The sequence below is a fragment of the Fringilla coelebs genome, assembly GCF_963513975.1.
Source record: "Fringilla coelebs genome assembly, chromosome: 31".
Lineage (NCBI taxonomy): Eukaryota > Metazoa > Chordata > Aves > Passeriformes > Fringillidae > Fringilla > Fringilla coelebs.
In genome coordinates, this window is record NC_140057.1 from 230146 (window position 1) to 253247 (window position 23102).

The window sequence follows — 23102 nt, forward strand, 5'->3', positions numbered from 1 at the left end:
ACCCCAAACCCCCTCAGGACCCCGATTCTCCCTCAGGACCACCCCAAACCCCCTCAGGACCTCCCAAATCCCCTCAGGACCCCCAATTCTCCCTCACGACCCCCCCAAATCCCCTCAGGACCCCCAATTCTCCCTCACGACCCCCCCAAACCCCCTCAGGACTTCCCAAACCCCCTCAGGACCTCCCAAATCCCCTCAGGACCCCCCCAAACCCCTTCAGAACCCCCCAAAATCCCTTCATAACCCCCCAAACCCCCTCAGGACCTCCCAAACCCCCTCAGGACCCCTCACATCCCCTCACGAACCCCCAGAGCCCTCAGATCCTCCAAAATCCCCTCAGGACCCCCGGTTCCCCCTCAGGACCACCCGAACTCCCTCAGAAGCCTCCAAAACCCCCCCAAATCCACTCAGAATTCCCCAAATCCTCTCGTGACCCCTCACATCCACTCAAGACCCCCCCCAAATCCCCCTCACATCCCCTCACAATCCCCCCCAAACCCCCTCAGGACCCCGATTCTCCCTCAGGACCACCCCAAACCCCCTCAGGACCTCCCAAATCCCCTCAGGACCCCTCACATCCCCTCACGAACCCCCAGAGCCCTCAGACCCGCCAAAATCCCCTCAGGACCCCCGGTTCCCCCTCAGGACCACCCAAACTCCCTCAGAAGCCTCCAAAACCCCCCGAATCCACTCAGAATTCCCCAAATCCTCTCGTGACCCCTCACATACGCTCAAGACCCCCCCAAATCCCCCTCAGGACCCCGATTCTCCCTCAGGACCACCCCAAATCCCCTCAGGACCCCGATTCTCCCTCAGGATCACCCCAAACCCCCTCAGGACCCCAATTCTACCTCACAATCCCCCCAAACCCCCTCAGGACCTCCCAAATCCCCTCAGGACCACCCCAAACCCCCTCAGGACCTCCCAAATCCCCTCAGGACCCCCAATTCTCCCTCACAATCCCCCCAAACCCCCTCAGGACCACCCCAAATCCCCTCAGGACCCCGATTCCCCCTCAGGACCACCCCAAACCCCCTCAGGACCCCCAATTCTCCCTCAGGACCCCCCCAAATCCCCTCAGGACCACCCCAAACCCCCTCAGGACCTCCCAAATCCCCTCAGGACCCCGATTCTCCCTCAGGACCCCCCCAAACCCCCTCAGGACCCCCAATTCTCCCTCACGACCCCCCCAAATCCCCTCAGGACCCCCCCAAACCCCCTCAGAACCCCCCCAAACCCCCTCAGAACCCCCCAAACCCCCTCAGGACCCCCCAAATCCCCTCAGGACCCCCAATTCTCCCTCACGACCCCCCCAAATCCCCTCAGGACCACCCCAAACCCCCTCAGGACCTCCCAAATCCCCTCAGGACCCCTCAAATCCCCTCACGAACCCCCCAGAGCCCTCAGATCCTCCAAAATCCCCTCAGGACCCCCGGTTCCCCCTCAGGACCACCCGAACTCCCTCAGAAGCCTCCAAAACCCCCCAAATCCACTCAGGATTCCCCAAATCCTCTCGTGACCCCTCACATCCACTCAAGACCCCCCCCAAATCCCCCTCACATCCACTCACAATCCCCCCCAAACCCCCTCAGGACCCCGATTCTCCCTCACGACCCCCCAAACCCCCTCAGGACCCCCCAGATCCCCTCAGGACCCCTCACATCCCCTCACGAACCCCCAGAGCCCTCAGATCCTCCAAAATCCCCTCAGGACCCCCGGTTCCCCCTTAGGACCACCCGAACTCCCTCAGAAGCCTCCAAAACCCCCCAAATCAACTCAGGATTCCCCAAATCCTCTCGTGACCCCTCACATCCCCACGCATCCCCTCACGACTCCCCCAAACTCCCTCATGACGCCCAAAACCCCCTCAGGAACCCTAAATCCCCTCGGGATCCCCAGTTCTCCCTCAGGACACCCAATTCTCCCTCACGATCCCCCAGACCCCCTCACGATCCCCAAACTCCCACAGGATCCCCCTCAGTCCCTCCTCACCGCCCCCGCCGCTCCCGGTGCTGACCGCGCTCGCTGCCGCCCATCCCGCGCTGCCGGGGGGGTCCCGGGGCTCCCTCGGCGCCCCCAAATTCCCGCCCCGCCACCGCCGGGCCCCGCCGGGACCACAATGCCCACAATGCACCGCTGTCTGTTTCCGGTGACGTCACACCGCCCCGCCCCATTTCCGGCGCTGTCCTGAGGCGGCTCCGCCGTTCCCGCGCGCGCCGCCGCCGGGGCCGGTTCTGGGCCGGGATCGGCGCCGGTCCCGGGGCTCGTTCGGCACCGGAGCGTCCCCAAGGTGTCCCCAGTGAGGATGGAGCGCAAAGAGGTGGGACAGGAGAGGGGAGAGGGGACACGGGGGGGAACAGCGGGGACGGGGTGGGGAGGGGACACGGGCGGGGGAAGGAAGAGTGGGGGATGGGGGGGAGACGGGGGGTGGCGGGAGGGGACAGGGTTGGCAAAGGGGACAGGAGGGAGTGGCAGGAAGGGGAGAGGGGACAGAGGGGTGGAGGGGACAGTGAGGGATGGGGGGGACACTGCGGGGGAGGGGGCACGGGGGATGGCAGAAGGGATAGCGGGGGGCAGCAGGGGCTACGAGTGTGGTGGCAGGGGGTGGCGGAGGGGACAAGGGAGGGACAGAGGGGACAGCAGAGCCCTCCAGGGAGGGGCAGAGGGGACTCAGGGAGGGCACAGGGGCCACCAGGTCCCTGACACCTCCCCTGTCCCCTCTGCAGGTGCTGGAGGCGATGGTGTCCATAGTGGCCATCCTGTCTAAGATGGTCAAAATGACCAGGCCGTACATGGACATGGGGCAGCCCGTTTACCCAAAGTCCCTGCACGACGCCCTGATCAGATTCACCTGGCTGCTCATGGACACCCTGGGCCAGCGCGGTGTCCCCTCCCTGGGCCCGCCCCTGGCCGCCTGCAAAGCCACTCCTGGGCCCACCTGGGCCGATGTGAGAACCTTGGCCGGCGCCTTGCAGGAGTCGGTGCCTGCGCTCAGGGAGAGCTGGGCCCGGCTGCTCCGGAAGGTCTCTGAGCTCCACAGCACCTGCAGGGAAGAGGCCACTGCCGCAGCCACCGCCGCAGACAAGGCCACTGCCATTGCCCAGGGTGGGGACCTGATGAACAAGGTCACCCAGTGCTTGGGTTCTGGGGCCAGCCTGGCCAACGTGGTCCTGCAGCTGCCGGTGACGCCGAGCGGTGAGCAGGTGGCCTTGGTGGAGGCTGCGCATGAGAGGGCCAGGAAGGTGAAGGCAGACAGCAAGGCTGTGAGAGAAGGCTTTGTGGCCAAGAACCGGGCGAGGGCGGCCACCAAGAAGGCAGAGCAGTTGAAGGTGGCCCTGAAGCTGGTGAAGAGCTTGGTGACCCAGTGTAACAGAGCTAGCATGTTCCTCCTGGAGCTGCAGCGCCTGCTCGAGGAGATCGAGGCCGCCCTGGAGGGGACAGAGGAGGCGTCCCCCGTTGTCCCTGAGGACTTGGTGGCTAAGGTGGCTGAAGCCAGGCGGTTGTGGGTGGCCAGCACCCGCCTGTTCACAGAGCACCTGGAGGGGATGCTTTGTAACATCCGGGCCTGCCTCTCCAGTTCCTATGGTGGCCGACTGGTGTCCGACTGGTGGGAAAGAGTCATCGTGGACATCGAGAAGCTGCTTCAGGACAGCGATGTCACTGCTGCGATGTCATCGGGGAGGGGATGCAGGGTGAGAGAGAAAGCCGTGGTGGGAGGGGGACATCATCAGGGCGGTGACATCATTGGGGACATGGCTGGTGTCACCTGTCCCCTCCCTGCTTGGGATTAGGGACACTGATGGAGGTGGGGGTGGGTTGGGGGTGAATGGGCCCCTCAGTGCCTTGCAGCTTTCAGCTTTCCGCTGTGCCTGCAGCAGAGCCAGGTTATAAATGATTATATTTTATATATATATTATAAATATATATATTATAAATATATATAAATATATATAAATAAATATATATAAATATATATATTATAAATATTATATTAACTGGCTTCTGCAGTTTTGTATTGGGTTTTTCACATTGTTATTGATGACCAGCATTTTGATAGAATATTTGATACTGATGTTGGTTATTGATAATTCCTTCTATCTGCACAGTGGTGCAATAAAATCTATCCGTTTATGTGTTTGGTTTGGGGTAAATTAGGGAGAAAATTTACAAATGGGTTCTTTTCCAAAGTCGATTTAAGTGGCTGTCGTGGTTAGACTTTGGCGCAATGCTAGTGCCTCCATGAAAATACTTTCTCTTTGGTGTCTGCTGTAAGATGGGATCAGAAATAGAGCAAAGCAGGCTCCAGCTTAGGAATAAAAGGGAAAAAAAATTATTAACTTACAACTATATATAAAGAGAAATACATAGAACTCGGAATGAAAACTTCCTAAAAACATTCTTCTTTCTACTAAATTTCTAATGCATTTACTCTTCAGATCATCAACTCTCAGTCTATCACTACTCTTTAGATAATCAATTTTCGGTTCATCAAGGAGAGAAGAGTTTCTCTTGCACCATGGGCTTCCCCTGGAAGCACAGCTGAAACCTCTTGTGTTTCCATGTCACACGTGGCACTGCCCAGAGAACATTTGCCATCGTGACCTCTTCCTTCCATGCCCAGTGTTCTCACCACTGAGAACCAGAGCTGCTTCTAGGGTTTTCCTTTTCAAGGATGCTTTGCCTAGTTCCAAAAAAGCACAGTCTCTCACTTTTGGGACACGGGTCCCCCCCAAATTTCACCCCCTGGGGCCGAGGTGTCTCGAGAACAGAGATCCTCTTCTTCTTCCTGGAGGGCACCACCACCACCCTCCTCACCCGTCGTCGTCTCTGTTCACGCCTTCCATCACATCACTGCACTCTCTTGGCTCCAAGCCATTGCCTTCCCCTAGATGCAGTCTCTGTGTCACAGAAAAAAATGGTTCTGTCCATGGCTATACAAGAAAAGTCCAGCCAAAGGCCACTCCATCAGCTCCTCCCACCTAAAATTCTTCTCAACTCAGCTGGCATCTTTCACTTGCACGGACTTTCATCACACTTGCCCATTTCCTGCTATTCCATCTCTATTTCTCTCCTCATTCAACTCCAGGAGGATTCAGCATTTGTAAGGTTCCCATTATCCAAAAAAGGGTTCTAAGTCTCAGGCTCGGCCTGTGCAGAACTCCCATGGCTGCCCTGCTGGCACCTTCTCCCTGCTCCCCCTTCTCCTCCTCCGCTGGCCGTGCTCTCAAATCTCAAGGTGGCACAGCACAGACACCAGCTCTCTCTCCCTCTCTCTCCTGAGAAGAGGCTGCCCGATGGCTCTCAGGGTTCCTCCACCCTTCCATCTTGCAGGGCCTTCTCCCCTCTCTGTCCAGGCCCCCCCCCGGCCCACCTCACCCAGGCCTCGTGGCTTCCCCTGCCCCGCCCAGCTCGGAGCCAGGCAGAGAAGCTCTGAGCTCTTTCACGGACCAGAACCAAGAGAGTTTTCCCCCAGGAGTTCTCAGCTTTTAACCCCCTGTGTTCTCAGAGGCATGTCCATGTCCTCAGTGGCCACACCAGGTGCCAATATTCAAACCTGAGCACCTATTGGTTTGACCACAGCATCCCAAAAAAGACCTACTTCCTCTCAAACCACGAGAGTGGGATATTTTTTTTTAAAGAATGAGGTACTCACACCAGATAGCAGCCACAGGACACCCAGATCTTTCAGAGAAAGAGAATTTATTGCTCCATTATCAGAAGAAACGAACTTCTTCCTGCCTCATTCATTCCTGAGGACACCATCAGGATTAAGAGGAAGAATTTGACACTGACCAAACAGAATCCTTTGTTTGAATGGATTTTATGCATCATGGATGAGGTGTATGAATAAGCAACAGGCTATTGCTTTAAAGGGTTAATCCTCAGTTAACTTGTATCCCTTTTTTGGGCTCAATTTGCCCAGAGAGAGGTACCTGGCCTCTTCATGACTATTTGTTTTTATTGTCTAGTATTGTCCTATTGTCCTAATCCCAATTGTCCGAGTTTTTATTACTTTAATTATATTACTATTTTCATAACTATTTTATTGCTATTAAACTTTTAAAATTCAAAAAACAAGTGATTGGTGTTTTTCACAGAAATTATGAGAGTGTGATCAACGGCCCCATGGAGGCTCATGTCTCTGCTGCAGTTAAGGAACTCAGAGAGGGGATGAGGGAGATGAGGGAGGAGGTGAGGAAGATCAGTGCAGCACCAGTGCGAGTCACAGCCCCCAAAGTCAGAGCCCAACGTCCCCCAGCTGGACAGAGAGGGTGCACCCCACGGGCTGACCTGTGGCTCTGTCTGTGTGACCATGGGGCAGACATGGGAGGGTGGGATGGGAAACCCACTTCTGTTGGGAAGGATGAAAGTCTGACAAGAAAGTCTCACAGGTATCTGTGCTGGGCAGGAAGACGTGTCCTGGTTGTCCTGCGATTCCACGAGGGGTCACCAGACCTCCCCCATGTTCAGCCTCAGCTGTGAACTCGGCCGGATCCCTTAGGGTCCTGTTTCTTCAGCCTCGGCTGCACCAAACATCGGGGTCCAGCAGACCCTGTGCCTCCAGCCTAGGCTGCAGCACACGTCAGTGTTCACCGGATGGCGCTGTGGAGTCAGGGACGGAATGAAAGACTCCAGTCCTCAGGTGGATCAGGAGGCAAAAAGCGTCTAATGAAAATAGCAGGTCTTGTTATAATGTGACTCACTAAGGTGAGACCTGTTGGTCTCAAAGTAAAAAAACCTCTCACACTATTAGTGAACTATGAATAGCACACAGTGGAGAACCATACCCATAAACAACAGTTACAGAAAGAGAGATAATGATTGTTTGAATTATTTTCTGTAAGTTTCCCACAGTTCCCCAGGAAATCCTGGGAAAGCTCTGTCTCTCTCTGTTCAGAGGATATGTGATTACCACAGGTGTCAGGGTGGTTATCCAAGTCAGCCTTCCCTTATCTCTGAATGCTAAATAAAAAGGGTTAACAGGCATATCAGCAACACCAGCAACGGTATGATATCATTAGCATTTAGAATGGATCTGATCCCTTCAAAAACTGGTGGGGCAGACCCAAAGAGCTGGGTGAAGGGTTGGGAGAAAATTTCCCCTGGTGTCATTTCCTCACAGTGGGTGCCATTATTAAAGTGACCCCAAAACCATACAGATAGGGTGTGATAGCTCTGAATCCATGTGCCTGCCTTCCAGAGGAAATTAAAAATCCATGAATTGCTCACCTTATTAACCTGTAAAGCAAACTGGATAACAGCCACAGTAGCCTGTCACAGACATATTTTATGACAAATTCTTTCGTTAAGATCTTTTTCTCCTGAGAAGCTGAGAGGCCTCAGAAACCAAATGTAAACAATGATTATCTGCTGCTCTGGAATGCAACAGGTGCATCTTTGATTGGTCTCATGTGGTTGGTTTTAATTAATGGCCAATCGCAATCCAGCTGTCTCGGACTCTCTGGTCAGTCACAAGAGTTTATTATCATTCCATTCCTTTCCTTTCAAGTCTTCTGAGAAAATCCATTATTCTATTCTTTTTGTATAGTTTTAATATAATATATATCATAAAATAATAAATCAATCTTCTGAAACATGGAGCCAAGATTCTCAGCTCTTCCCTCATCCTGGGACCCTTGTCATCACCATCACAGTCCAGGACGGTGAGATGTACCAGGAGTTTGAGATGTTTCAGGAGTTTGAGATGTTTCAGAAGTTTGAGATGTATGAGAATTTTCAAGATGTATCAGAAGTTTCGCAGGAGGTGGAACTGTGGGGATGGGCAGGCAAGGCAGCAGGGTGTGGCTGCAGCATGGAGAAAATGGTGAGCAGTAATGAAGAAAACAGTGAGGACAGGACAGCGGCAGCCCATATCTGAAAAGGGCAGGGAGAGGCGAAGTTCAGGATTCCCAGGGAACATGGAATTCAGGATTCCTGGGGCACACGGAATTCGGGATTCCCGGGCTACACGGAATTCAGGAATCGAGGGAGGTTCCACGTTCATGGGGAACACCAAATTCAGGATTCCCGGGGCACGCGGAATTCAGAAATCCCATTGAACATAAAATTTGAGATTCCCAGAGCATATGAAGTTTAGGATTCCCGGGGCACATGAAATTCAGGAGTCCCGGGGCACACGAAATTCAGGAGTCCTGGGGTACAAGAAAGTCAGGATTCCTGGGATAGGCAAAGTTCAGAATTCCCAGAGCACACAAAGTTCAGGATTCCTGGGGCACACGAAGTTCAGGATTCCCAGAGCACTCAAACAGATCAATTCCTGGGGCACATGAAATTCAATATTCTCAGGGCACACGTGGTACAGGATTCCCAGGACACACAAATTGCAGGATTCACTGTGCACATGAAGTGCAGGATTCCCGGGGCACACGAAGTGCAGGATTCCCGGGGCACATGAAGTTAAGGAGTCCTGGGGCACAGGGAATTCAGGGTTCCCGGGAAACACGAGGCAGTGGATTCCTGGGACACACTTTAAAATAGGATAGAAACTGTTGTAAAATAGTTGATAGATCATTAAACATGTACTGTTAGCTTGGTTAATATATTGTAAAAGAGGTTAAGAGGGCGGTTATAATAAATACTGTACTCAAGGTACCATAACACACCTCAGTAAAGTGCACCACCGCCAAGGGAAACGAGTCAGCCTGGACAGAACTGTCGTGGGCCAATCAAGTGCCTTAAACCTTCATGCAAATGAAGGATCCAAAAGGAAACCAATCCAATGGGACAAAAAACAGGATCAAAAGGGGCTTCTGACCCACTGAATCTGTGCCGCTCCATCGGGGACATCGCTGCTGAAGCAGCCCCAGCCTCAGCGCTGTAGCATCCTTGACGGGAACGCTCCTGCTTGGCCCATGGGCCCCCTTGCTTTAGGCCTTTCTTTTTCTTATAATAAATGCTGAAATCACTTTAGTCCAGGAGCCTGCTCTAGTTTTTATCAGTTATAGTTAAAAAGTTCAAGTTTTGTTCAGCTAACAATTGACAGTCAAAATAACATCTCAGTTTCTGGTACTGTTCTATAGAGCGCTCCCTCACAACCCTAATTGGGACCAAATTGAGGGAAGGCAGTCGGTACAGAATCACAGAATCACAGAATTTTTAGGTCGGAAGAGACCTTTAAGATCATCGAGTCCAACCCATGTTCTAACACCTCAACTAGATCATGGCACCAAGCGCCACATCCAATCTTTTTTAAACACATCCAGAGATGGTGAATCCACCACCTCCCTGGGGGTCATGGCAGAATGGCTCCAGAAGAAGGGAAAACCAGAGGTGGGAGGCAAGACTGGCTCGGGAACTCCCTCCAGAAAAACTCTCAGAGCACCGGGAAAACCCCTGTGGTTCAGAGGTGAGGAGGCCAGCCCGTACCAGACTGCCACTGGTAGCAATGCTGCCACTCACTCACTGCAAAGGAAGAGGAGGAAACACTTGTGAGAAGTGTTACTGTCCCTTGTGGAGAGGAGATTCAGTGAGTGAATTAATCAGAGTACACACAAACATGAATCCCAAATGTATTGATCACTCCCAGTTAACAGCCTGCAAAGAGGATAATAAAATATATTGGCTGGTGTGAAAAACACTAATCACTTGTTTTTAAAATTTTAAAAATTTAATAGAAATAAAATGGTTATAAAAATAGTAATATAATTAGAGTATTAAAAATTTGGACAATTAGGTTTTAGGACAATAGGAGGCAATAAGAACAAAGAGTTATGGACAGCCCGGGTACCTCTTTCTGGACAAAATAAGCCCAAAAAAGGACACACATTAGCAAAGGATTAACTGCTAAAAACAACAGCCTCTTGCATATTCATACACCTCATACATGATGCATAAATTCCATTCAAACACAGGATTCTGTCTGGTCAGTGTCCGTTTCTTCCTCTCAATCCTGACTGCATCTTCAGAGCTGAGTGAGGTGGGAAGAAGGTCATTTCTTCTGATAATGGAGCAATATTTTTTCTCTGAAAGATTTGTGTGTCCTGTGGCTGCTATCTGGTGTGAGTACCTCATTCCTTCCTTTAAAAAAATATCCCACATACATCATTTCTATTTTAGCATTATGTTTTAACTTAAAAACATATTTTTTATATATACACACTAATTATATATATACATTGTATATATATATATATATATATATATATATATATAGTAATATATACACTATATTTACACACTAATTAAGAAAATTAATGCAGCATCACTTTCTAACATAACACATAATATTCATTTTGATATTTGTGAAAAGCCAATCATAAAACGTGCGTTTTTCACAGCTGGTTATTGCAAACCTCAGCCAGAAGATGTCAGCAGAGTGCCCTAAGAAAGAAAGATGGGCATGGTTTGAAAAAGAAAGTGAAACCAACTTAGAGGATACATTCAAAGAGAAAGAAGTGCAACTGAAAATGCAAAGGGATACAGTGGGACAAATATGTGGAAAGAATCTTTTTATCAATATGGTGGAAAAGATTACGAAAGAATTTAATTTGGCTGATTGCTGGGGGTGCGGGGGACAGACTTCAGTGAAATTTGGCATTGGGATGGTAACAGTTTAGGTCCCCTAGACATTTTAAAATGGATTACATCAAGAAAAAGCAGGGTAGTACCCAAAAGAAGGGGAGTGGAAGCTTAAATCAACAATCATTGGGGAAAAGTGTTGATCAAGAAAAGGGAAAATGTATCCTATAGAAGTAGGAGAAACACCATGTAAAAGATATCTGGTAGCAAATGACACACAAACACCAGGGGGATCCCAGAAACTCCCCATTCACATTGGTCAATAGAAAAAACTGAAGGTTAATGTGTGTAAAGTGGAAAAGAAAAAATGTTTGAATGCTCAGGAGATTATATCTGACCGATTCTGAGCAATAGAAAACCTATCCAAATATTGGAAATATTCAACGAATAGATATTCTCATTTCTGGGATTGTTTTGGTTTGAAAAGGAAGTGAGTTTTTTGAGAGTTTGCTGGTTTAACTAATAAGTGTTGAGATTGGAATATTGGCATTTGGTGCGGCTGCTGAGGATATAGAGACGCTTCTGAGAGCACAGGGGGTTAAAGGCAGAGAACTCTCAGGAGGAAGCTGTTTTAGTTGTGGCCTGGGAAAGAAGTCAGATCTCTTGGGTTCAGCTGCAGGCTGAGCCAGGGAGGGGAAGCCATGCGGCCGGGTGAGGCAGGTTAGAACTTTGGTCTGAGAAGGGAAGTGAAGGCTTTTGCAAGACAGAAGGGTAGAAGAACCCTGAGAAGCAGAGGCAGCTCTTCCCCTCCCCCAGGAGAGAGAGCCTGTGCTTGTGGTTTTGTCTGTTTGTGCTGTTTTGAAATTTGATATCCTGTGCTGGCAGCATGGCTGGCTGAGGAGGAGAAGGGGGGGAATGCAGCGAGGGTGCAGCGAGAAGGAGCTGGGCAGGGCAGTGTCAGAGTTCTAGACAGGCCGAGCCTGAAATTTTCCCTCTCTTCTTAGATGATAGAAACTTTACAAATGCTGATTATTCTGAAGCGGAATGAGAAGAGAGACAGAGATGAAATAAAAAGAAATAGGCTAGTGTGATGAAAGTGTGTGCAAGTTAAAGATGTCTGGAGAGTTGAGAAGAATCCTAGGTGGGAGGAGACGATTGAGTGGCCTTTGGCTGGACTCTTTTCTTGTATAGCCATGGACAGAACCATTTTTTCTGTGACACAGAGAGCGCATTTAGGGGGAGGCGATGACTTGGAGCCAAGAGAGTGCAGTGATGTGATGTGAAGGAGTGGCGTGAACAGAGATGAGGAGTGAAGAGAGTAGTGGTTGCCTTTGACACCTTCAGAGAAGAAGAAGATCTCTGTTCTTGAGACCCCTCGGCCCCAGGGGGTGAATTTGGAGGGGACAGGTGTCCCAAAAGTGAGAGACTCTTGCTTTTTGTGGAACTGGGCAAAGAATCCTTAAAAGGGGCGCCCTAGAAGCAGCTCTGGTCCATGCACAGTGGTGAGAGCACTGGAGATGGAAGGAAGAGGTCAGGATAATAAATGTTCTCTGGGCGGTGCCATGTGGGACATGGGAACACAAGAAGTTTCAATTGTGTTTCCTGAAGAAGCCCATAGCACAAGAAGGTCTCCTCTCTTCTTGATAAACTGAGAATTGATTATCTGAAAAATGGTGATAGACTGAGAGTTAGTTATCTGGAGAGTAGTAACTGAATTGAGAATCCAATGTTTTGTCTAACTGTAATGCTTTAGAAATTTAGTGGGGGGAGAAAGAATGTTTTAAAAAGTTTTCCTTCTGAGTTCTGTGTGGTGTTCCTCTCATATGGTTTTCGGTCAATAAACTTTTTTTCTTTATTTTTCTTTATTCCTAAGCTAGAGCCTGCTTTGCTCTATTTCTAATCACATCTCACAGTCGACACCAGAGAGAATATATTTTCATCAATCACTAGCATTGCACCAGCGTCAAACCATGACAGGGATGCACCTAAAAGTCTATTTCAGACCTGCGGTAACACAGCCAATGTGCACTTACCAGGAGGGTGGAGCGGGAGCTGCACAACTGGAGCAATAAAACCATCCTTTTTCTTACTGCCTAAGGATGCGAAATCAAACTTGGGAGTCCCAGTGTATGATGATCTGACCAGAAAGAAAAGGAGTTTATTTTGTGGAACCCAAAATTGGAACAATGAAATTTGGACTCCAGAAAGGATTATAGATACTGATGGGCTGGCTACCTGGGCCCTAGATGGATCCTGGGGGTACAGAACCCCAGCATACATGCTTAATTGAATCATCCGTCTACAAGCAGTGCTTGAAATCATGTCCAATCAAACAACTCTGACTACTGATCTCTTAAACCAGCAGCAACAACAAACACCATCAGTAATTTACGAGTTCCCATTGGCAGTGGACGACCTCCTCACAGAGGAAGGAGGGATCTATGGGAAATGTAATCCTTCAGAATGCTGCCTGGAGATCGATGACCACAGTCATGTAATTAGAAACATTCCTCAAAATGTTAGAAAACAAACATTTGTTGGAGCACAAAAATGGACTCCCTTGTTTGGAGACACTGATTGGTGGGACAACTTGTTCACCTGGAACGGTAAATGGTGGAAGAAATTGGTCTTCTTTGTGGTGTGTGCACTGGCAAGTGTAATATTACTACCATGTGTAATTCCCTGTCTAGTGTGGATAGTGACCAGCATTGTCCACAGCAGCAGCATGCTGCAAGGGAACGTGGAAGGGAGAAATGGTGAAAAAGTAATGTTAATGAAAGAACAGAGTGATCAGAATGCCAGAGATGTGCTTGAACAGTACGAGAAACTGAGAAAAGTAGAAGTTGAACTCTAAATGGTTGATGCAGGCAGGAAGTCTGGTCAAATAGAAGGGGGAATTCCCAAAAATCAGTTAGAAACTGTTGTAAAATAGTTCATAGATCGTTAAGCATGTACTGTTAGCTTGGTTATTATATTGTTAAAGGGGTTAAAAGGGTGGTTATTAGAAATAGGGTACCCAACGTACCATAGCACACCTCAGTAAAGTGCACCAACACTAAATGAAACGAGCCAGCCTGGACAGAACTGTCATGGGCCAATCAAACACCTTAAACCTTCATGCAAAGGAAGGATCCAAAAAGAAACCAACCCAAAGGGACAAAAAACAGGATCAAAAGGGGCTTCTGACCCACTGAATCTGTGCCACTCCATCTGGGACAACGAGGACATGATGCAGCCCCAGCGCTGAAGCAGCCTCAGCGCTGTAGCATCCTCGACAGGAACGCTCCTGCTCGGCCCGAGGGCCCCCTTGCTTCAGGCCTTTCTTTTTCTTATAATAAATGCTGAAATCACTTTCGTCCAGGAGCCTGCTCTCGAAATTAACAACATGAAATTCAGGATTCCCAGGGCACATGAAATTCAGGATTCCCAGGGGACACAGAATTCCAAATTCCCGCTGCACACGAGCAGACTGTGATTGGTCCCTCAGGGCTGAGCTCCAGCGCTGGCAGTGAATTCTCTCTGCAGTGAGTGACAGCCTGACCGCCCTCCTCTGATGCCAAAGAGCAAAATAAAGAGACGCTGCCCCCAACCCCTTTGTTTTTACCTGCCCCTCATTCTCCCGGTATCTCCCCCTTTTGAAGAAACTCCCAAAAACCAGAGGAGTTTCCCCTCCCGGCCTTCTCGAGCACTCAGCCCTCAGTGCCTGTCAGCAACTCAATGGTAAAAAATTTCCACAAATGACAAGGAAAGAACAGAAAAACCCAACCCCCAAGAAGGGCTGGTGGCTGCGGTTTTGGGGAATTCCAGTGAGCCCCGGGGCGGGGTCAGCGCTCAGCAGCGAGGCTCCCCCTAAACCACAGCCGGGTGTGAAAAACAAAGTTCACTCTTTGAAAACTGTAAATGTTTAATAAGGGTTATAAAAGCATTTTGGCACTCAGCCAAAGAACTCGCTCTTAACTTAACCCATTGTTCTCCAGATCGGGTTCCTCTGCAGGGCTACAAACACATTCCTGAGTTTAGACATTATTCAAACATTCCAGGAAGGTTTGGATGTTCCAGGAGCTCTTGTTTGGTTTGAACCTCTGACTTGTCTGCAGAACATTCTGTAGATTAGGTCAATATATTTGATTTCTTCTCCTGGTTCCATCCTGTTGTTTCACACCCCCTGATCCATTTATAAATTCTTCTCAGGTTTGTGTCACTGTTATCATCACCTGGAGAGGTCGATCTGCAGGTGTGAGAAACAAGGGAATTGTTTTACACCTGAGTCAGTTACACAAAAGCATTTTAATATTCTCTATTTTAACATCTATAACATTAAAACATGCATAGTCTCTATTTTAACATTTATTATTTATCTATTTACTATTTGTCTATTTTTAATATTTTAAGGCCTGTGATATATTGATTTGTTATTCCAGCATTAAATTGGTTACACGGTGCACACATAAACGGATCAATTATATTGTACCAGCGGGCAGCTACAAGGAATTATCAATAATCAATAATCAAGTACCAGAGCAAAACACTTGTGAAAGCATTTTTTTTGCAAAAGCCAATACAGAATTGCAGCAGCCAATGCAGAACTGCAGAAGCCAGTTATTAAATTGTCATTTATCACCCAGCTCTGCTGCAGGCACAGTGGAAAGCTGGAAGCTGCTGAGGGGACTCATTCACCCCTGTCCCTGTCCCTGAGTGCCCCTGAGCATCCCTGAGTGTCCTCCCTGAGTGTCCTCTCTGTGTGTCACTGAGTGTCTCTGAGTGTCCCCGAGTGTCCCTGAGTGTCCTACCTGTGTGTCACTGAGTGATGTCACCCCAAGAATGTCCCATCAGGATTTGGGACAGTATCAATGAAAATTCCCAGAAAATTCCCCACATTTGTCTCAAATCCCACGTGGGGAGTGGACAGGTGACAGCGGTGATGTCCCAAATGATGTCACTGCCCTCAATGACATCACAGCTGTGACATCACTCTCCCCACAGCAGCCTTGGGATGTCCTTGATGGCTTCTTAGTACCACTCGGCCACCATACAGCCACTGGAGCCATCAGAGCCACCAGAGCCACTGGGACCATCGGAGCCACCAGAGCCACCAGAGCCCCCCAGGGGGCTTTGTGAGGAGCCTGCAGATGGCCCAAAGTATTCCCAGCAGGTGACACATGGCCAGGCGGGCGCTGGCCTCCCACAGCTGCTCAGCCTTGGCCACCGTGGCTACCACGGCCCAGGGGACATCGAGGGGCACCTCATTTGTCTCATTCAGGGTGGCCCCGATGGCCTCCAGCTGGCGCCACATCTCGAAGACAAAATACCTGGCTCTTTCACACGTGACCACCGAGCAGTCCAGCAGCCCCAGGGCCACCTGTGAGTGCTGTCCCCTCCTGGTGGCCGACTCCTCCTCACTGGCTGCCTCCTCCTCCTCATCGTTGGTGGCCATCTCCTCCTCCTCGGTAGCCGCTGCCACCTGGGCCTTGGGCACGGCCCCTGCTGAGGCCACCTCCTCCCTGTCCAGGGCCACTGGCGCCTACTGGGCCGTGGCCACCAGGTTGTCCCCAGCTGTCTCCCAGTGGGTGGCCTTGTCCTGCGAGTCCCTGGTTTGGGCGGTGGATTGAGTGGTGGCCTCGGTGGTGGCCTCATCCTCACTAGCCTCATCCTCACCTGCCTCACAGAGCTCGGATGCCCTCCAGGGACAGCAGGTAGCAACTCTCTCCAAGCAGCCCACTGACTCCTGCCAGGCCTAGGGTGAGGCTCTCACATTGGTCCAGGTGGCCCCCGGGGTAGACCCGAGGGTCGCCAGGGCCTGGCTGAGGGAGGGGACATCACGGTGGCCCAGGAGGGTGACACCACGGTGGTTCAGGGCGCTATGGAGGTGCCAGGCAAAGCTCCTCAGGGACTCTGGGGACACGTGCTGCTGCTCATCCCTCTGTGGCTCGGTCACGGTGGCTGCCACCTTGACCAGGGTGGCCACCATGTCCACCAGAGCCCAGAGCACCTGAGAACGGGACACCTGGGCAGGGGACAGGGGAGGTGTCAGGGACCTGGTGGCCCCTGTGCCCTCCCGGGGTCCTCTTTCTCCCATCCTTGGAGGGCTCTGCTGTCCGTCTGTCCCTTTGTCACCCCCTCGTCCTGTCTGCCACCCCCTGCCACCTCCTGCGGTCCCCCCTCTATCAGCCACCCTCGGTCCCCTCCACCCCTCTGTCACCTCCTCCTGTCCTGCCACACATTTCTGTCCCCTCTGTCACCCCCATGTCCCCCCACACCGGGATTGTCACACCTCGAGGGACTCCATGGCCTCTGGGGACACTCTGGGGACACTCTGGGGACACACTGGGGATACACTAGGGACACCTTGGGAACACTCCAGGGACACTCTGGAGATATTCCAGGTGACCAACACGCCTGGGTGACAGTTGGGGATACACAGGAATGTGGCTCAGATGGATGAAGGAAGTAGGAAGAGGTGACATCACTGACCCCCTTGCCCTCCCCACCTGAAGGGCCAGGGCAGGGTCCCCAATGTCCCCCCAATGTCCCCGACAGGACCCTGATGTGTCCCCACATGGCCCAAGTGTCCAGCTGGGGACACCAGGGACACAGCGGGGACCCTGGAGGCATCTCTGTGTCCTTCCCTTTGGGACACCACCCTGATGTCCCCTGTCCCATTTTGAGTCACCACAGTATCTCTGATGTCCCCACAGCGTCCCCAACAGGACTCCGGTGTGTCCCCAGCATCCCCAACAGGACATCAGGGGCCACTTGGGCCTTGTTGGGGACCCTGAGGGGTCCTGTTGGGGACAGCGGGGGACATTGAGAACCCCAGCCTGGCCCCACGGTCAGGGGGAAGTGACATCACCCCTTCCCGTTTCCCCTATTCGCCTGCGCCACATTCCTGCGTTTCCCCAACTGTCAGCCGGGCGTGTTTGTCACCCAGAGTGTTGCCAGAGTGTCCCTGGAGTGCCCCCAGAGTGTCCCCGGAGTGTCCCTGGAGTGTCCCCAGCAGCCATGGAGTCCCGAGAGGTGCAACAATCCCAGAGAGGTGGGGGGAGGAGGGGAGAGAGGGGACACGGTGGGGGGGTGAAGGGGGCAGTGGGGGACGGAGGGGACATGGGGGTGGTGGGAGGGGACAGGGGGTCACAAAGGGGACAGGAGGGCATAGCAGGAAGGGGGAGGGTGACAGAGGGGAGAAGGGGGTACAACAGGAGATGGCAGGGGGTGACAGAGGGGTTGGGGGGGTGACAAAGTGACAGAGGGGACAGCAGAGCCCTCCAGGGAAGGGCAAAAAGGACCCTCGGGGTCAGGGGGCCACCACAGGAGGCTGCAAGTGCCACCAGGTCCCTCACACCGCCCCGTCCCCTCCCCAGCTGTCCCCGGCCCTGCTGCAGCCACAGGTCACCGTGGTGGCCACCCTGGGCGAGCTGCTGGCCACCCTGCCCAGACAGGACGAGATGATGCGGCCCTGGTCCCCAGGGTGCCCGTACTGGGACCTGGAGTTCTTCACCAGGGAGCTCCGGGTCACCCTGTACCGCACTGATGCCACCTGGTGGCGCCGCACTGACACATCCGATGATGGTGACCCTCCCACCTCCCTGAGCCGGGCCCTGGCTGCCTATGAGAGCCCCCGATCGACCCCCCAGTTCCATGTGACAATGGCAGCCTGGGAGTGGCAGTGGTCGCTGTCTGCGCTCGTGAACAGCTGGGCCCGGCTGGCCAGGAAGGCCACCGAGCTCCGCAACGCCTGGAGGGAAGTGGTCACCAAGGCGGCCACTGAGGCAGCCACCGCCACTGCCTGGGCCAGGGAGCTGCAGGCCGAGGCTGCCCGTTATGGGCCAGCTCAGGAAAACATGGTGGAGCTGGGTCAGGCCCTGGGTGAGGAGGAGGGGGCCGAGGTGGTGGCCGGCCATGAAGCCTGGGTGAGGAGAGAGGCCATGGTGGCTGCCAGCGAGGCAAGAAGGGCCACCATGGAGAGAGACCGGGTGGAGGCGGCCCTGGGGCCGCTGGAGCGCTTGGTGGCCGCGTGTGACGAAGCCACCGCGTTCCCCCGGGAGCTGCAGCGCCTGCTCAGGGACACCGAGGCCACCCTGAAAGGAACAAGTGAGGTGTCCCCTGATATCCCCAAGGACTTGGTGGCCAAGGTGGCCGAGGCCGAGCGGCTGTGGGAGGCCAACGCCCGCCTGGCCAAGGATCACCTGCTGGGGGCAGTTGACGACATCACCAAGTTCTTGTTCACTGGTGCTCCTGCCAGCCCCAGTGCCCGTGAGGTGGCCGAGCGGTGCCAAAGAGCCACCGAGGACATCCCAAGGCTCATTCAACTCCCGGAGCATCCCCAAGGTATCCCGCAGGTGTCTCCAGTCAGCATGGAGCCCCAAGAGGTGCGATGGGGGGGCAGGGGGGAGAGGGGGACAGAGAGGATGCTGGGGGGGGAGGGGGCACAGGGTGAATGGAGGGGACACAGAGTGGGAGGGGACACAGGGGCTGGTGGGGGGTGGCAGAGGAAACAAGATGCTGACAAAGGTATGGAGGGCACAAATGGGACTCCTCAGGTGCAGGGGACCACCACAGAAAGGCCACAAGTGCCATGAGGTCCCTGACACCTCCCCTGTTCCCTCCCCAGCTGTCCCCGGCGCTGCTGCAGGTGCCAGTCACTGTGGTGGCCACTCTGGGTGAGCTGCTGGCCACCCTGCCCAGTCGGGATGAGGAGATGATGCTGCTGCTCATGTCCCCAGGGTGCCTGTACTGGGACCTGGAGGATTTCACCAAGGAGCTCCAGTACGCCCTGTACCGCATTGATGACAGCTGGAGGTGCCACGATGTCACCTCCGATTATGAGGACTATGTCACCTCCCTGAGCCAGGCCCTGGCCGCCTACAAGAGCACCCCAGGGACCACCTGGGACGATGTGATGATGGTGGCCAGTGAATGGCAGCGGTCGGTGGCTGTGCTTGTGGACAGGTGGGCCCGGCTGGCCAGGAAGGCCACCGAGCTCCGCAACACCTGCAGGGTGATGGCCACTGAGGTGGCGGACAGGGCGACCACCGCCGCCACCCGGGCAGAGGACCTGCAGGACAAGGCTGCCTGTTATGGGACAGCTCAGAAAAACATGATTAAGCTGGGTCAGGCCCTGGACAGGGAGGATAGGGCCAAGGTGGTGGCTGGGCATAAAGCCTGGGTGAGGAGACTGGCCATGGTGGCTGCCAGCGAGGCAGCAAGGGCCACCATGGTGAGACAGCGGGTGGAGGCAGCCCTGGGGCTGCTGGAGCGCTTGGTGGCCGCGTGTGACGAAGCCACCGCGTTCCCCCGGGAGCTGCAGCGCCTGCTCAGGAACACCAGGGACACCATGAAGGGGACAAATGAGGCATCCCCCGATGTCCCCAAGGCCTTGGTGGCCAAGGTGGCCGTGGCCGAGCAACTGTGGGAGGCCAACACCCGTCTGGTCAAGGATCACCTGGTGGGGGCAATTGACGACGTCATCGACTTCTATTTCACTGCTGGTCCTGCAGGGCGCAGTGCCTGTGGGGTGGCCGAGTGGTGCCAAAGAGCCACGGAGGACATCCCAAGGCTCTTTCGACCGCCAGAGTGTCCCCAGAGCGTCCTCAGGGTGTCCCCAGTGAGCATGGAGCTCCAAGAGGTGCGACGGGGGGAGGGTGGGGGGGACAGAGACTACACTGGGGGAACAAGGGGGCTGGCGGGGGGTGGCAGTGGGGACAGGGGGCTGACAAAGGGACATAGGGGCAAAGGGGACCCCTTGGGGTCACGGGGGCCACTACAGGAGGCCACAAGTGCCACCAGGTCCCTGACACCTCCCCTGTCCCCTCCCCAGGTCTCCCCTCCACAGTTGCAGGTGCTGGTGGCTGTGGTGGCCACCCTCGGCGAGGTGATGGCGACCGTGACAGGGCCACACAGGGGCAAGTTCCTACACAAGTCCCCCAACTCCCTGCATGAGGACCTGAGGAGATTCACCCGGAGCATCAATGTGATCTTGAACCATGGCGGTGTCACTTCCCAGGGCCACTGTGGTGTCCCGTCCCTAGGCCGGGCCCTGGCCACCCTCAGGACCACCCCAGGAACCACCTGGACCAATGTGAGAGCCGCAGCCAAGGCATGGCAGAAGTTGGTGGCCAGGCTCGTGGACAGCTGGGACTGGCTGGCCAGAGAGGCCACCAAGCTCCGTGAGAAGGTGGTCATGGAGCAGCAGCTGATGGTGGCCCTGGACAAGGAGGAGGTGGCCAGGGAAATGGCCACGCACGATGCCCAGGTGGCAGCAGCCACCAATGAGGCCGTGGGAGAGGCTGTGGTGGCCCCCAGGAGGGGACATTGGGCTGTGGTGGCCCTGGGGCCGCTGCAGCGCTTGGTGGTCACATGTGACAGAGCAACCTTGTTCAACTGGAACATGGAGTGGCGGCTCAGGGACATCGAGGCCACCCTGAAGGGGACAAACGAGGTGTCCCCTGATGTCCTCCAGGCCTTGGTGGCCAAGGTGGCCAAGTTTGACTGTCTGTGGGATGCCAGCACCCGCCTGGCCAAGGATCACCTGCTGGGGGCACTTGGGGACATCGACAACATCCTCTTGAGTCCTTGTGGTGGCCATGGTGGCCCCGGTGGCCCTGGCAGCCGTGCGGTGGCCGAGCGGTGCCAAAGAGCCATCAAGGACATCCCAAGGCTGCTGCAGGAAAGTTTGACATAGCGGCAGAGACATCATCAGGGACATCGCTGCTGTCACTTGTCCCCTCCTTGTGCAGTATTTGAGACAGATTTGGGGAGTTTTCTGGGAATTTTCAATGATACTGTCTCAAATCCTGAGGGGAATTCCTGGGGTGATCTCACTGGGGACACTCCGGGGACACTCAGGGACACTCAGGAGATACTCAGGGAAACTCTGGGGACACTTGGGACGCTCAGGGGACACTCAGGGATTGGGGTGAATGACTCCCCTCAGCGAATTCGAGCTTTCCACTGTGGATGAAGAAGAGCTGTGATAGAAATGACAATTTAATAATTGCCTTTTGCACTTTTGTATTGCCTTTTACACATTATTATTGATCACCAGCAGTTTGATACGGTATTTGATACTGATATTGATTATTGATGACTCCTTGTAGCTGCTGGTTGGTGCAATATAATCCATCAGTTCATGTGTGCACTGTACAGCCTATTAATGAATGAACGAATAATTGAATGAATGAATGCCCTTTATATATATAAATACATAAATAAATAAATGACCTCTATATAAATCACACCAGGCTGATCTGAAGTCTGTGTCAGACACATCACTGATCAATCCCTTTGTTATACCATCCTTTACTACTGAGAAAAACGCATGGCCCTGGGCAGACAGTCACAACACACACGTGGATCCAATTGATCAATCAAGCCAAACAACCATGGCCAGTGCCCAACTGTTCTGCTTTGAATGCAAAACCAGTGAGAGACTCCAATTAAGAAATACAGTTTATTAGGAAAAGGGAAAAAACCCCAAAACACATGCAATAGTACAAAATAAAACCACTGACAGAGTCAGAATACAACCTGACACCCTGCTGGTTAGGGTGGTGGTAGCAGCCCAGATGAAATGGTCTTGTTGAAGTGGTGATCCTGTAGAAAAGCATCTCCCAATGGGCTGATACCGTTCTGAGTCATGATTGGTCCTGGAGTGCCCATCAAACAGAAATGGCTCCTGGAGGGAGTTATCTCTGAGTCATGGGCATGGCATTGATGGGCCCATTAACAGGAGATAAGGGAAATACAATGCCCCTCCTGGATTCAGCAGCTCTTGGGGATGGGAATAGAAAACATCTTTATATTGGAGTCTAGGACATAATCCACCCCTCATTCTATTACCATCTATACCCAAACCAATACTCTCCTTGATATATATATATATGTAAAACACAGAATGAAACTTTACACACAGTTCTCAGTTAAAATTCGTTCTCCTTGTGGTACACAAGGGGTTTCCCCATTCTTCTGCATTACCCACCCAGTGTAACGCGGTCGTTGGGCAAAATCCTTGGTGCTGCACGTTGGGCGCCAAAATTATGTTCTGGTTTGGAAGCAAAACCAGTGAGAGACTCCAAGGCAGAAATGCAATTAGGAAAAAGGAAAAAAAGCCCCAAAAACATGCAATAATACAAAATAAAAACCACTGAGAGAGTCAGAACACAGCCTGACACCCTGCTGGTTAGCAGGGTGGTACCAGTCCAGATGAAATGGTCTTGTTGAAGTGTTGATCCCGTAGGAAAGATCTGGCAGCTTTTGTCCTCTGGAAACCAGCGGGTAAGGGCTGCCTGTTCTGTCCCAAAGCCCAGATGATAACCAGGTGGGGATGCTGAGCTCCTCCCACTGGGCGGAGCATCTCCCAATGGGCTGATATCATTCTGAGTCATGATTGGTCCTTGATTGCCCATCAAACAGAAATGGCTCCTGGAGGGAGTTATCTCTGAGTCATGGGGCAAGGCATTGATGGGCCCATTAACTGGAGATAAGGAAAAAACAATGCCCTGTGGCCCTGCTTTTTACATTTTTGTGAGTCTTCTGTTTACAGTCTTGTAATGAACTTTCTCAAACACTTTTTGTAAATAACGTATTATTTTGCATTCTTTTCTGGAGGAGGAGAAATTTGATGGACT

The 23102-nt window shown here is 52.7% G+C and overlaps 3 protein-coding genes across 3 annotated transcripts; all 3 read left to right on the plus strand.

Moving 5' to 3' along the window:
• Positions 1-2103: 2103 nt before the first annotated feature.
• Positions 2104-3791, plus strand: LOC311164372 (uncharacterized protein; the record flags this gene model as incomplete). The annotated part of the gene is made up of 2 exons (XM_084223810.1): positions 2104-2320; positions 2727-3791. Exons 1-2 carry the CDS (start codon positions 2306-2308, stop codon positions 3789-3791), a joined length of 1080 nt encoding a protein of 359 aa, XP_084079936.1. The 5' UTR covers positions 2104-2305.
• Positions 3792-17580: 13789 nt separating this feature from the next.
• LOC311164308 (uncharacterized protein) lies at positions 17581-19646 on the plus strand (the record flags this gene model as incomplete). Its single annotated transcript, XM_084223716.1, has 4 exons — positions 17581-17589; positions 17838-18845; positions 19088-19550; positions 19603-19646. 4 exons carry the CDS (start codon positions 17581-17583, stop codon positions 19644-19646), a joined length of 1524 nt encoding a protein of 507 aa, XP_084079842.1.
• On the plus strand, positions 19630-21611 carry LOC311164355 (uncharacterized protein). The gene is made up of 2 exons (XM_084223780.1): positions 19630-20101; positions 20294-21611. The coding sequence occupies exons 1-2, from the start codon at positions 19658-19660 to the stop codon at positions 21155-21157; spliced, it is 1308 nt and encodes a 435-aa protein (XP_084079906.1). The 5' UTR covers positions 19630-19657; the 3' UTR covers positions 21158-21611.
• Positions 21612-23102: the final 1491 nt, after the last annotated feature.

What these genes read in the sequence shown, in the direction of transcription:
- LOC311164355 (XM_084223780.1), top strand. Translation starts at nt 19,658, where the DNA reads ATGGTGGCTGCCAGCGAGGCAGCAAGGGCCACCATGGTGAGACAGCGG. An exon ending in TGAGCATGGAGCTCCAAGAG is followed by an intron (nt 20,102 to 20,293) that starts GTGCGACGGGGG and finishes TCCCCTCCCCAG; the next exon opens with GTCTCCCCTCCACAGTTGCA.